General features: G+C 41.0%; 1 protein-coding gene across 1 annotated transcript in view; it reads right to left on the bottom strand.

Moving 5' to 3' along the window:
* The window catches only part of EDC3 (enhancer of mRNA decapping 3), a 51,116-nt gene that overhangs the window by 17,586 nt on the left and 19,118 nt on the right, over positions 1-14,412 (bottom strand). The window contains exons 3-4 of the mRNA XM_060005624.1: positions 13,874-14,190; positions 4,070-4,405 (exon numbers count right to left, since the gene is read on the bottom strand). Of these exons, the coding sequence (XP_059861607.1) occupies positions 4,070-4,405; positions 13,874-14,190 (653 nt within the window). The remainder of the gene's footprint in view (positions 1-4,069; positions 4,406-13,873; positions 14,191-14,412) is intronic.

The following is a 14,412-nucleotide window of genomic DNA, read 5'->3' as shown; positions in this document are numbered from 1 at the left end:
GCCAAATATTATCCCACTTTACAGACAAGGAAACAGGCTCAGTAGTCCCCACGTGGCTACATAACTCAATTCTCTGACCCTACAGAAGCCTCCTCATTGAAGCCTTTAATATTGAATAGTTAGTAAGTCCCTCAGTGTGGCAACTCTACTAATTGCTTTCTCTGGGCTCAGCCACAAAGCAATGCAAGAAGAAAATCACAAAACCTTGGCCCATTAAAACCTCATGCAATCTAACTACAACTGGACTCGCTGCCATTCTTCACACCCCACAGATTCAATGCCTTTGAATTCTGTTGTTCACTCAACCCTCTTCAACCTGTCTTCAATCATCAAATCCTATCAAATTCCCCTTTGTCACTTCTCTCACATCTCTGTCTTCCTTTCCATTCAGAGGTCCAAACCCCTGGCATATTAGTTATGTCACCAGTCTAACTTATCTTCCTGCTCTGGTCTCTCTCCTCAAATTCTACCCTGAATTCTATCATAAGACCAGTATTCCTAAAGACTAACAAATCTTCCTAAAGGAGATTTTGGATCATGTCTTTTTCAGAATCCTTCAGTTGCTCCTGATGGCCATAAAACAAAGGACAGCATTAGCACACAGGCTCTCTGTGCTCTGGTCTAAAGCTATTTTTAATTCCTGCTATTCCCCCACACAAAAATCTCTGCCCTGGCCAAACCAGCCACTAGCCAATCTCCCACACAGCCCTTTATCACACTACACAGCACCTGCCCAGCCTACCCATAAGTATCTTCCTCTTCCTCTCTGGTGAAATCCTGCCCATGCTTCAAGGCTTCTGTCCTGCTCCCTTTGTGAAGCCTTCCCTGATCAGCCCAGCCTTCAGGACCTCTCATGCCCCTCAACACCCAATGCATTTAACATCCACACTCTCACTGGACTCCAGGCATATATGGTATCTTTCCATTTCCTAGTACATCTTAATTACCTGGATGCAAGGACTGTCTTAGAGTGACTTACATGTAGTAAGCACAGTGTTCCGACTGGCCCACACTGTCTTAAAAATTACTTTTAGAATATTATGTATGTTGAGCAAAGATTCTTCTCTGAAGCCTTACCACTCTCCTAACCAGTGTTCTTTGAGGACCTCTCACCTCTGAACACAGAGTGCTCACATGCATCTAGCATTTTATAGGCAAACTTAACCAACATGTATGCAACCATAGGATACAATTATTTAGCAGCATAGGTCCAAGCTGGAGGAATGTCTGACCATCTGTTGGAGATAGTAGCACTGCTAAAGGACCCAAAGGGGCCTTCCAGAGAGAAAAGATTTGGGTTAAACAAAGAGCTAAATTTAGCTGCTTCCTGAATGTGTTTTCCCAATCAATAGACCTTTTATAACACTGCCCCCAGCTATGCACACAGTTGGCAAAGAGTATTGCGAGAGGAATATGAGCAATTAGAGAGTAACAGCTTAGAAACTGTTGACACCACTCAGCATGCAGTCAATGTGTAGGACACCAGCAGCAGCTGCCAGAATCCCGAAACCCAAGCCATTGCCAAGTGGGTAGTAAACATGTTGTTCTTTTGCTACTCTGGGAATTAGCAGAAAATAAGTATTTGGGGTTCTAGGACATGAATGTCACAAGGCTAGATTGGGGAGCCAGCCAAACCACTCTCTACAACTGCAGATCTAAGCTGGTCTATTCCTGACGGAATACTAAAGAGAAAAGACTATGTAGTCTAACTGCCATTAAACTGCCCTTCCCTTCTTATATCCTTCTTTCTCTTTAACATATCTGTATTCAGAAAGGAAAGGAAATGTGATCGATAAGGTTTATAGAGGCTTTAACCTCTCTGGACCTCAATGTCCTCAATCTGTTAAATGAGAAAATTATACTAGGTGATCAAGTAACCTAACACTAACATTTTTTTTTGTCCTAGCTTGTTTCCCCACATATTCCAGATAGCTTGCCTCATTCCGATACTAACGTTTGGATAGTAAATCCAACTGGAAAAGTGTCCCCAGCCAGGCACTACGTGAATAACATTGAGTAAAAACCTGCTTTGAGACTTGTGCCTTGGAGCTGGAGCAGAGACAAAATCACCTGCAGAAGCTGCTCAGCAACAAAACTGCTTGCTTGCTCTATTTCCAGCATAGATCCTGCTTGGCAAAAGGACTTCATTTCCACTCCTTATCACTGCTGAGAACAAAGAGGAAAACCAGATGGCATGAGGCTATAGGGCCTCTTGTACCCTCACTGCCATGCTTCAGTGAAATGCAACTGGTTGCTACACACCACAAGCCGCCATACCCGAGTTCTTGGCCAATGCCTAGCACATGTGGTTTGTAGTATGTCTGTTAATGGCAATTCTGGAAAAATATGAGAGGAGGGAACTTTCACTTCTGTCATTATACAAAATGCGAACATTAAGCTGGGGAGACAGGGTATGTAGGAAGAAAAAAATCCCACCTCTCCTGTTGTCTACTTTGGCAAATGTTTTCTTAGGCTCTTTTAGATCTGAGAATCTTTCCTGATTCTTACTGCTATTCTCCCTCTGTTAGCCACTTCACTCCAAGGCAGGCTATAATCTCCCCAAGCTCAGGAATTTCAGGGAAATCACATATGGCACGACCCAACCACCTCAGCTTCCAGAGAGTGACCTGTAAAGGCAGCTTATTTTGCCACTGAGGACAGTAAAAAGGAGAGCAGTCAAAAGGGGATGGACGGTGTATGTATAGCTGATTCACTTTGTTAAACTAACACACCACTGTAAAGCTATTATACTCCAATAAAGATGTTAAAAAAAAAAAAAGTGGATGGACAGCAGGATCTGAGTATACGACCAGACCTGATGGACGATAGCTGCCTTTGAAAAGCTTAAAACCTGGCAATTTAAATTAAGCCTGATTCTGAGCTAGGTTGTTTGCCTTAACATAGGTGATAAAAATCAAAGGAGTTCAGCAACTCACACTGTCAGTGTCACTTAAGGAAACTACCTTAGTAAAGAGGCGTGCCTGCCAGAGTCTGATAGTGAAAGACAGAAATTAGTAGTCTTTCTTAACCTGACAATCTGTTTATTTCTTTTTTTTCACATGGAAGCTTTTACACTCAGCAAAACCAAATACAACAGAGCCCTACTGATGTTTACAAAAATGCCATGCCATATCTCTGATTTTCCCCCATATGTAACTAAGCTGTCTCCATAAATCTCCCTGTAACTGCTACTAGCATTCAAGGTTTATATTCCCTATATTCAAGACTCCAAGACTTCAGATGATTATTATACTCATTAAAATGATTGATTCCTCCTAAGGAATTGATAGCTCCTAAGATCATTTAACAACAATAGTTTCAATCTGTAATCTAAGAAGCCCAGTTAATAATAAGTTTGGGGGGAAGGGACAGAGACAAGGATGAGGTAGACCACCTGTCCTACAGCTGCCTCAAATGCCATGTTTGAAGAAAAGATCCAAATGCTAAAAGAAAAAACAAAACCACAAAATTAAAAATCACTGAGTTAACAGATTAGGCTATCGTACACAGTGACCTACCTAATTACCAAGGCACTACACTGTCACATAAGCATTATGACTAGCCAACCCTCAATAACCAGGGCTAGCAGGAGATGAGGACAGTGTAGTAAACAAATGTAATTTATTGAAACCCTAATTTTAGCCAATGGTTTCAACTACTCAGCTCTATTTCTTACCCCAGCAAACAACCAGTGAAACGGAGTTGAACTTCTGGTAAAATCTACAGGCAGTAACAGTGAAGCCAAAGTGAAAATAGAGCTGACTATGTCAATCTAGATAGTCAGCCTCTATGCCTTTAGTTGTTAACCATAACATACTTAACAGCAGACCAGATCCTGCCAGGTATAGGATATAAATGGACATGTAGAGAAATCAGCCTCCACCCTAACCTAGTGGTAGGTAGGATGGCCACAGTCTCTAAAAGACAATATAATGGGCCAACCACCATGCCCCTTGAGTTAATTCCTACTACAAGACTCTGACTCAGAATCTGGGTCATTCTGTTTCAAGTGAAAAAAAAAAAAAAAAAAAAAAGGAAGAGCAGCCAGTGGGATGTGGGGTTAACTTACCTGTGCAGAACTCCTTGCCCATGTTGTGGGGCACTGTGATCCGACGATAGACGATGGGCTCTGACTCCAGGATGTTCTCATCATGGCGGTACCGAGTAGGCCTCTCACTTGGGATGCCCCGGGAACGGGTACCACTTCTCCTCTCATAAGTATCAATCTCCTCAAACACAGCTGCTTTGTCAAAAAGGGCCAGGTTCCCTTCAAAATCAAAATCTGTATCTGGGATCTCCTCAATATCATCCCCAAAGCACTCGTCATCTTTATTCTTCATCTGGCCGTTCTTTAAGCCACTTTTCTTTGGAGTTGCCTGATTTGGGTGCCTGCTACTAGACGACCCTGGAGAAAAAAACAGGGACTAAAGTCAGTGTGCCCACAGAAAGTGCTGAGTATAAGTGGAAAATACATTAGTCCTTTGTGGACAGTGTTACAGGAATCAATGTGAAAATGGTATAAGGCAAAGCTATTCCTAAACCCATAAAGTAGAAAAAATTACCACAAATCTCATGGAATCATAGATTTTGTATATTACCCAACTAACAGTGAATATGAAATAAGCAGTACTCCTGGAAATCTTAAGCTCTGCTCTTCATAAGGGAATTAGTAATGACCGAGGCTTTTTTGACAACTGAATATATCAAAAAAGTGGAAGGGCAAGAATATAGCAGTCTCCTCCCACAGGTCTGGGTGGTTTGATTCTGAATGTCCAGCAGTTAATTAACAGAGAAATACCCCCAGGGTAAAAGAAGGCCAAATCCTCATAACCTGAAGCTCATAGGAAGATCTCACTCAAGTGGCTCTGAATTCCATGCTTACCAAGCAAGCAATCTTCTGATTTTTTAACTCAGTTTCAGGCTAGACCCCAGTAGGAGGGAATCCCTGGGTTTAGACAGATTCCAGACCTTGAGCCAGATATACATCTACCACTATAAGTTGATATATTTTGATTTACAGGCCTGTTTTTAGATCTTTTGGTTAAGGTGATCTCTTTTCTCAAAATTTTACCACTTTTGGGTAAGCAATTTCTGAACCATCAAATGATGACAAGGACCATACTGACCTGATCCTGTAGAGGGCACACCAAGATGCATATTAACACCACAGCAGTCAGTCACTCGCTGTCTCTGAAACTCTATTTGGCCACCACATATCAGTCAACTACTCCTCTAGCAGCCAAGGCAGAAGACCCCACAGAATTCTCCAAACCATCCCTTCCCAGAGAATCCTGAACTGAGTTAATAGTTTGATCCCCATCTGATCATCCTGAAAGGATGGACCAGGTGACTGGTATGGTAAATGGAACTGCCAACATAGTCTGGATAAACATAATGTACTTCCTTTTGTGAGAACAAGCTCCTCAGTTATTGAAAATACTCAAGAAGAGGTTAGAATGATCATGAGCAAACCCCCTCACACATATCATCCCAACTATACTGCTCTAACTTTACTCACAGCAACTCCCTTCTATCCAATGGACCGTGCGTGAGTCACGAGACCTAGGATCTATCTGCAGGCTGTATAATCTTATACCTATCACCCAACTTCTCAATTTCCTTGTATGTAAAACGATCACTGTGGTACCCCCAGCAGGGTTTCTAGTACACAGCAGTCAGTCAATAAATATTTGTTTAATGTTATCAGTCAACATCAGCAAGATCAATTACAACAATTATTCTGAAAGATGTATACTGTGCAAAATATAACTCATGTCTAAGTCTTCCTAATGCCAAATATTGGTATGGAAAAGGGCTATACTGGCAGTTAGGATGAGATTTAGGCCTCTGAAAAAAACCTAAGGCTGACCAAAATTATGAAGGGGAGGAAGAGCTGGCTGAGTCACCATAAACAGCTGAGATTACGAACCACTGAGAAGCTTGTCAAAGTCTGGGTTAAGTTCTAGTTCCGATAATTTGATAAAAACATTTAGTGAGACCATGCTGTGTGCCATAGCCAGGTACCAGGAATACAGTACATAACCAAGACATGCTACCCAAAAAGGAAGGAGGAGAGATATATAAGCAAATAACTAAAATACAATATAATGAGAATTATAATAGAAGTTTATATAAAGTGCTACAGAAATATGGATGGGAAACAGAGCTGGATTAGGAATGCGAGAGCAAGAATGAAAATACAAGGTCAGGATAACACCATTAGCAATGTATGTAGGCGAGGGAAGAACTAGAGAAAAAAGTCCAGTTTGCAGGATTATCAATGTACTGCCTCAATATTAAATCAATAGGGACTTCCCTGGTGGCGCAGTGGTTAAGGATCCACCTGCCAAAGCAGGGGACACAGGTTCAAGCCCTGGTCTGGGAAGATCCCACATACCGCGAAGCAACTAAGCCCGTACGTCACAACTACTGAGCCTGCGCTCTAGAGCCCATGTACCACAACTAATGAAGCCCATGCACCTAGAGCCCATGCTCCACAACAAGAGAAGCCACCGCAATGAGAAGCCTATGCATCGCAATGAAGGGTAGCCCCCGCTTGCCCCAACTAGAGAAAGCCAACACACAGCAATGAAGACCCAACACAGCCAAATAAATAAATATATTTTAAAAAATAAAAAATATTAAATCAAGATTATTAGGAAATAGGTCTCTGGCCCAGGGGTCTCTCTCCAGTGGTTGTGTGCATACCCAGGAGTGCAAAGGATGATCCACTGGGATGCAGGGAGAAGATACTGAATATTTTATTTACTTTCTTTTAACTAAAAACAGGAAGAAATTAAGCCTTATGAACTTAATGTACAGATGGAAATTGGCACCCTTATGAGGTTTCATGCCACCCAATCACTGCCAGTATTCGAACTATCTGAGGAATGAATGAGGTTCCATAACAAGAAGTGTGCCCATGCAAGTGGATTTACATCAGAATTTTTAAATTGTGGTTAAAATATACATAACATAAATTTACCATTTAAACCATTTTTAAGTGTACCGTTCGATGACATTAAGTACATTCACATTGAGCAACTATATACATTTTTAACTACTAAAGCATACAAAAATGAGGGCTTCCCTGGTGGCGCAGTGGTTGAGAGTTCGCCTGCCGATGCCGGGGACGCGGGTTCGTGCCCCGGTCCGGGAGGATCCCACATGCTGCAGAGCGGCTGTGCCCGTGGGCCATGGCCGCTGGTCCGGGGCCTGTGCTCTGCGGCGGGAGAGGCCGCAGCAGGGAGAGGCCCGCGTACCGCAAAAAAAAAAAAAAAAAAAAAAAAAAAAAAAGCATACAAAAATGAGTAAGTGGCTTTAAAGGATTCCTATAAAAAAGCTATGTATTGGGACTTCCTGGCGGCCCAGTGGTTAAGACTCCATGCTTCTAATGCAGGGGGTGCGGGTTCAATCCCTGGTTGGAAAACTAAGATCCCACATGCTGTGCAGTACAACCAAAAAAAAAAAAAAAGCAGCTATGTATTAAAGATAATACTAATAATGCAATTATAAGTGAACAAGAGAATGGCAGACATAACACTTCCTCTATTTCCCTTATAGGCTTCTTTAACCAGACTGTTTTAAAAATGTAATCTAATCAGATCTAAGAAGACAGCCTCCCAAATTAAAAAGTAATCAAGGTTATTCCAAACATGAATCCATATGGACTACCACTGATTAACTTCACCCTAAGTGTATACTCTACATCATAGCCCTGGGGCCAAATCCAGCCCAAAACACTGCCTGCTTCTGTAAATAAAGTTTTACTGGAACACAGTTACATTCATTTGTTTACATATTGTCTAAGGCTCCTTATGTGCTACAAAGACAAAGTTAAATGTTTGAAACAGAGACCTTATGGCCTGCAAGGCCTAAACTATTTAATATCCGATCCCTTACAGAAAAAGTTTGCTCAGTCTGCTCTACATCATGCCTCTCACAGGTATTCTCTCCAACTATGACTGCCATTAAAATAAAAAAAAAATTTTTTTAATTAACTGAATGTAACCAGAATTCTTTGAATCTCTGTTCTATTCAAGGTGTTAAGTGTGTCACTTGTCATTCAGACCTGTCAGCCAATACTATGCCTGGTCCACCATAAGTAAACAAGAATCTCTGCTGAATTATGAAATCAAAACAGCCATACCAAAAAACAAAACAAAACAAAAAACCCCCAAACAACAAAAGCCTCGAAAGGGGTTATAAAAAAAAAGACAACTTGAGACTGTGAGAAAGAAAGGGAACCATCAAAAACTATGCCAAGTGTGTTGCGTGACTGAAAAGGACAGGAAGATGAAGTCAACAATGATACAAGAGGGAGTATGAGGCAAGGGCTTCACAGGAAAGCAGTTCAGTCATGTCCATTATGAACTGACAATGAACTATCCTGGACCTATCAAAATGACAGATGAAGACAAGCAGTTTATCAATGGTAGAGAAGACAGTAAAAGAAGCAAAACGGGAAATCATTTTTGGCTTGGCCACAGACTCTACAAACATAACTTACAAACCCACAGTTCTGACTTTAGAAAGTATCAAGTATTTTCTCATGCTCCCTCTGACTAAAGATCTTCCATTCATTCATTTGACAAAGATACACTAAGGATCAGCTATGTTCCAAATACTGTCAGGAAAGCAGATAGTGAAAAAAATTTCCAAGAGGAAATACTGACACCATAGGTCAGCAAGAAAAAGGTAAGAGAATACAAAGTAAATGAAAGGCAGGCTAAAATTCTCAGTTGTCTCTTATTCTTCCCTTTCCTCATACTTTAAAACAAATATTGGGAAGTCCTGGGTGAATAAGCTGTCTCAATATTTGGCTTATTCAGCCCAAAGGGCCTGGCTCTGTATTAAACTGGCCTTTGGCCACTAGGAGAGAAAAGCACTTCCTCTGGAAAAGATAAACAATGCTTCCCAGATTTCTTTACCTTTCAATTACAAGGGCCAAGTGTGTGTTAAGACTAGAGGCTGGCTGCCTTCCTGTGCCATTTTGCTGCCAGCCTTTGGCACAGAGGCCCTTTGGCCAGGACAACTTATAACAAACCCATTGTTGTGTAACACTCAGTGCCACTTATTTATTGGTTTTTGTCACACACATATTGTAAAGGGGAACTTTGTCCTGCACTTACAGCACGCTAAAGGGCACATGAAGGTCAAATTACAAATGTTTTAGTGTCGGACTCAATGGGCTTTGTGAGCAGGTTCCTGAGAGTATCTGGTACCTTCTTTTCAACTCCCAAATTCCAGGCCCTGGTAATCAGTCAACTTCTTGGGCTCCAGCAGCAGCACCAGGTTTTTCAAGTCTGGTGGATAAATGAAGCACATCCAAGGAGGTTAAGAAGTCACATTAGAACCGCAGAAGGATCATGAAAACTTAGCAAAAAATAACTTTAAGGCCTCAGATGGTGGGATCACTGTTACACTAAACAGACCATATAACAGGCCTCAGGAGGTTTCCCTCTGCTCCCTGGGACTGATGCTCCATTCATCCACTTGACAAATATTCTAAGTGGTCAGTTCAACGACCAAAGTCACAGGAACTACTCTTTATAACCACCCTCCCACCCCCCCTTCTTTTACAATCTAAAAGAAGAGATTAAAATCTGCTTGTGCTAAAGCTCTCATCAGTGTTGGATTAGGTAACTAGAACCAACAAATCCGTCAACAACTTATTACTAACTCTGAAAGAACAATTAAAAGCCAGAATCAACCAGAGATTATATTCCTATAGCTTTATCAATCTACTAGTCTCAACATCAATGTACATATACCAGAGAAAATTTGATTTACAGATTTCTAATAAGAAAAATACCTAATCTCCATTTCTCACTTATCCATGAAACAAACATTAATAATCTACATTACAACTGTGGTGGGAAGAAACCAATCTACTTCCTTGGAATCCTTAAAATGCTACATAAATGCTAAGTCAGTCAATCTCCGGCAGACCTTTCTACTTATCTTACAGGGTTCACGGATCAGATAAATAAATGTAACTCTGTTTTCTATCACAAACCAATTCTGAGCCACATCACATCATCCAATTCCCAGGCCACAGACATCTTCCACACAAATCTGGATTCAAAAGAAATTCTCGAAAAGAGAGTCTAACAGTTTACTGCCCATGACCTTATTTACATGCACTTAATAATATAGGAAAGGGGAATGGATCAAACAGCGAAAGCAGAAGAAGCATCAACCAGAGTACACTTTTTTTTAAAAATTTTTTTAAAAAACTTTTTAGTTTAATTTTAGTTTTTTGGCCGCATTGGGTCTTCGTTGCTGCGCACGGGCTTTCTCTAGTTGCGGTGAGCGGGGGCTACTCTTTGTTACGGTGCACGGGCTTCTCATTGCAGTGGCTTCTCTTGTTGTGGAGCACGGGCTCTAGGCACACAGGCTTCAGTAGTTGTGGCGCATGGGCTTAGTTACTCCACAGTATGTGGGATCTTCCTGGACCAGGGCTTGAACCCATGTCCCCTGCATTGGCAGGTGGATTCTTAACCACTGCACCACCAGGGAAGCCCAACCAGAGTGTACTTTTGAGAGTGACCCCACTTTTTACTATATCAGACTTGTTAAAGATCAAATAAATTACTTGTTTTGAAGTTAACTGTACTCTTTCAAGAGAGTTGCTATAATCGTTAGTAACAGGGGAAGAAAAGAAAAAGAAACAAACTGACAGTCTCACCACAACACCCAGCAATCACACCCCCTAGGTATTTACCCAACTCACCTAAAAACTTATGTCCACATAAAACCTGCACACAAATATTTACAGCAGCTTTATTCATAATCACCAAAAGCTGGAAGCCACCAAGATGTCCTGATATATCCATACAATGGAAAATTATTCAGCAATAAAAGGAAATGGGCTACCAAGCCACAAACAGACATGGATGAATCTTAAATACATATCAAGTGAAAGAAGCTAGTCTGAAAAGGCTACATACTATGTGATTTTAATTATGTGATATTCTGGAAAAGGCAAAACTACAGAGGTGGAGGGTAAAAAGATCAGTAGTTGCTGGGGGAGGGGGGCGGTGGACAGTCCCTGAGGGAAAAGGGGAAGGACTGAATAGGCGAAACACAGGGGATTCTGCAGAGTACTGTAATGAGAGATACAAGATACTATGTACTTGTTAAAACCCACAGAACTTTAGAGCACAAAGAGTGAGCCTTAATGCATGCAAATTTTTTAAAAAATCACTGAGGAGGTTGGAGGGTCCAAGGATGAAATGCTGAATGTAAGGAAACAATCTGTTACAAATACATGAAACAAGTCAATGAAGGGGGTGGGAGTATGGATTAGGGTTAGTAATTCTGATACTGTATATTGGAATTGAATAATTTAAGTCAATGGATGGCAGATGGTATGGGTTTCTCACAGTTGGAGGGAGAGGTTACAGATAAGGAAGAGGCTAGAATGATCCATGTGGTAATGGATTAGACTTGCACACATCAGTATGAACTTATATTTAGCTTAATATTATAGTAGTGAAGGTTACATAAAGAAGTATTTACAGATATGTGTACATACACTGGTTGAGTATACACATATATATTTTCCTGCTCTGTCAGCTGAAGGGCGACACCCAGTAGCAATGAGCACATCTAGTGGCTAGACTGTGGTTTGTAATACCATTCTCCAGTAAAAGGAAACAGGGCTCCTTGGAGACATGGCTGATTCTAGGGCTGGGGCAGGAAATATAAAAGATAAACCTGGAGCACCTTGTAGTGCCAGAAAGTAAGGAAGTAATGGGGGAAAAAAAACCCCACCCACAATGATGGGAGCATGTCAAAGGTACACAGTAGCCAACTGGAAGAGCTCTCAGCGTCCAAAGCTGAAACAATCTGAGTACCAAAATAAAGTGGTATTGAATTATAAGCCAAAGTATAAAATAAATACTTATAAGTCCATACTGATAAAAATAAATGATAAAAACAAATGAGAGAGAAGAAACAAATCTCTGGTGCAGAAGAATTCCAAGTAACTTATGTAGATACTCTGCATAAGTCTCCACTCCTTAGGTGTGGGCTGTACATACTGACTTCAGAGGAGAACTCTGACACACACTACCTCAGCCAGGCAATCAAGGTCAACACCAAAAGTCATAAACCATGGTGGCAGTACGTACTCTTGATATGATGTGATGAAAACGACACTTTCTCTCTGTGGTCTTCCTCCCAAAAGCATACAACCCCAGTCTAATCATGAGAAAAACATCAAATACCAATTGAGGAATATTCTACAAAACAGCTGACCAGTGCTCATCAAAACTGTCTAGGTTATCAAAAACAATGAAAGTCTGAGAAACCGTCAGAGCCAAGAGAAGACATGACTACTAAATGTAATGTGGTATGCTGGATGACAGCCTGTAACAAGGACATGAGGTAAAATCTATGGCAATCTGAATAAAATATAGACTTTGGTTAATGTATCAACACTGGTTCATTAAAATGTATTAAAATGTATTAAATGTTACATTAAATGTAACAAATGTATCATAGTAATGTTAAGATGTTAATAAAGGGGAAAATATGTGTGAAAAATGTAATTTACAAATTGTTAATGAAGATTATCTACAAGTACATGAGAGATTATAAACTGCTTGAACATTCGAACTTAACAAAGAGTCAATTTTTTGGTAAAGAAAAAAATTTTTTTTTTTTTTTTTTTCACTACGCGGGCCTCTCACTGTTGTGGCCTCTCCCATTGCAGAGCACAGGCTCCGGACGCGCAGGCTCAGCGGCCATGGCTCACGGGCCCAGCCGCTCCGCGGCATGTGGGATCCTCCCAGACCGGGACACGAACCCACGTCCCCTGCATCGGCAGGCGGACTCTCAACCACTGCGCCACCAGAGAAGCCCCTTTTCTATTTATTTAGAAAAAAGGTGTTGTTTTTTTTCTTAAAGAGAAAATAAAGCAAAGTACAGAAGGTTGAAGTCTAAATGGAAAAAGTCATTTTGTATCCAATAATTCTACAGTTTTTCAAAGGATACAGAAGAACTAACAACTCAATTTCAGTCTCAGATCTTCCATCACTGTCAATTCAGATAGTTATTTAAGAAGCACTGAAGGAAAAGTGCCTTGAAATACCTTTTTTTCTCAAAATTCCAATAGTTTAGTCACAGAATCAGGCATTTTCAAAACTTAAAAATGTTGGCTTCTGAAGGGCCACACAGATTCTAGTGAATCTTCTATAATTCACTATTATAACTTTACTCTAGTAAATATTCAATATGTTAAAGAGCATACCTGATTCTTGTGAATTAACTACGGTTCTATAATGAGCAAATGACATTCAACAATTTGTCAGTACCAAACAAAACTGGGCATTAACACACACCAGTGTATGCCCTCCTTGGTGTGCCGGCAGGGACAGTGAACACAGCAAATTTAAAACTGTCAATCTGTCAGAAACTGTAAGATCACAGAGATGCCTAGGCCCATCCCTTCCTCTCCTCTAACTGAGGATGGGAGTCAAATCACAAAAAGAGAAGTTATTTAAGAATCCCCAGAACAGCTTTAGTGCAGGTTCAACCCAGACTTCACTACTACCACCAGTGACCAGATTAAAAACAACATCACTTTTGTCTATGTGAACTCTAGGCAGATCACTGACTTTTTTAGAAGGAAGGGAAGTGGTGGGAGAGGGCAGAGAGCTGGTGTGAGTCTCTAACAGCTCATTTCCTTTCTCTTTAATATCTTGAGGAACTAGATCCAGAAGAAAAGAAACATGCTATATTTTTGCGAAGCTCTGCCAGCATCCTTTTTTTATTAGGGTAATAAATGACTTATTTAAAGAACAGAAGTGGATAAGTGGACAGGAAACATCAGGTTAAGAAGAAATATTAACTTGATCCAACTTACAAGAGTTGTGCCGACGACGGAAACTTTTGGACTGAGTCAAGGATTCCATGTGCCTGTCCACATAGCTCTTTGAGCACTGCTGCTGGGGAGAGACTGCAACATCTTGGCTCTTCACATCTGTCCTCTTAGGGATGTTCTGAGGGGCACTGCTGGAAGAGGCTGGCTTCTTGACCAACTTGCCCGTGCCATTCTGATTGATACCTACTTGGCACCCAACACCAGAGGGGCCTAATTCTGTCTGATGAAGGTCTCCAAAATGTTGGTTTTCTCCAGGACCTGGTATCTCCAGAATTTTTAATTCCGTTATGTCACCTGCCCTGAAATATACAAAAGAGTCCAAGTCTCAAAACTATAATAGTGATAACAGACATGTAACTGGGATCAAGAGCAACCAGCTACACCTTTGCAGGGCTGCATTTCAATGAGTCATCAGAGGCAAAACCTAGAAAAGGTAGTAGAGCACTTAAAGACAAGGCTCAGCCACTGACATTCAACTGACACAGCACTGGCCTTTAAAGAGGCCTATTGTTAAAGGGGAG

The sequence above is a fragment of the Delphinus delphis genome, chromosome 2 (assembly GCF_949987515.2).
Source record: "Delphinus delphis chromosome 2, mDelDel1.2, whole genome shotgun sequence".
Taxonomy (NCBI): Eukaryota; Metazoa; Chordata; class Mammalia; order Artiodactyla; family Delphinidae; genus Delphinus; species Delphinus delphis.
The sequence above is the reverse complement of the archived record's forward strand: the minus strand, read 5'-3'. Positions and strand labels throughout refer to the sequence as shown.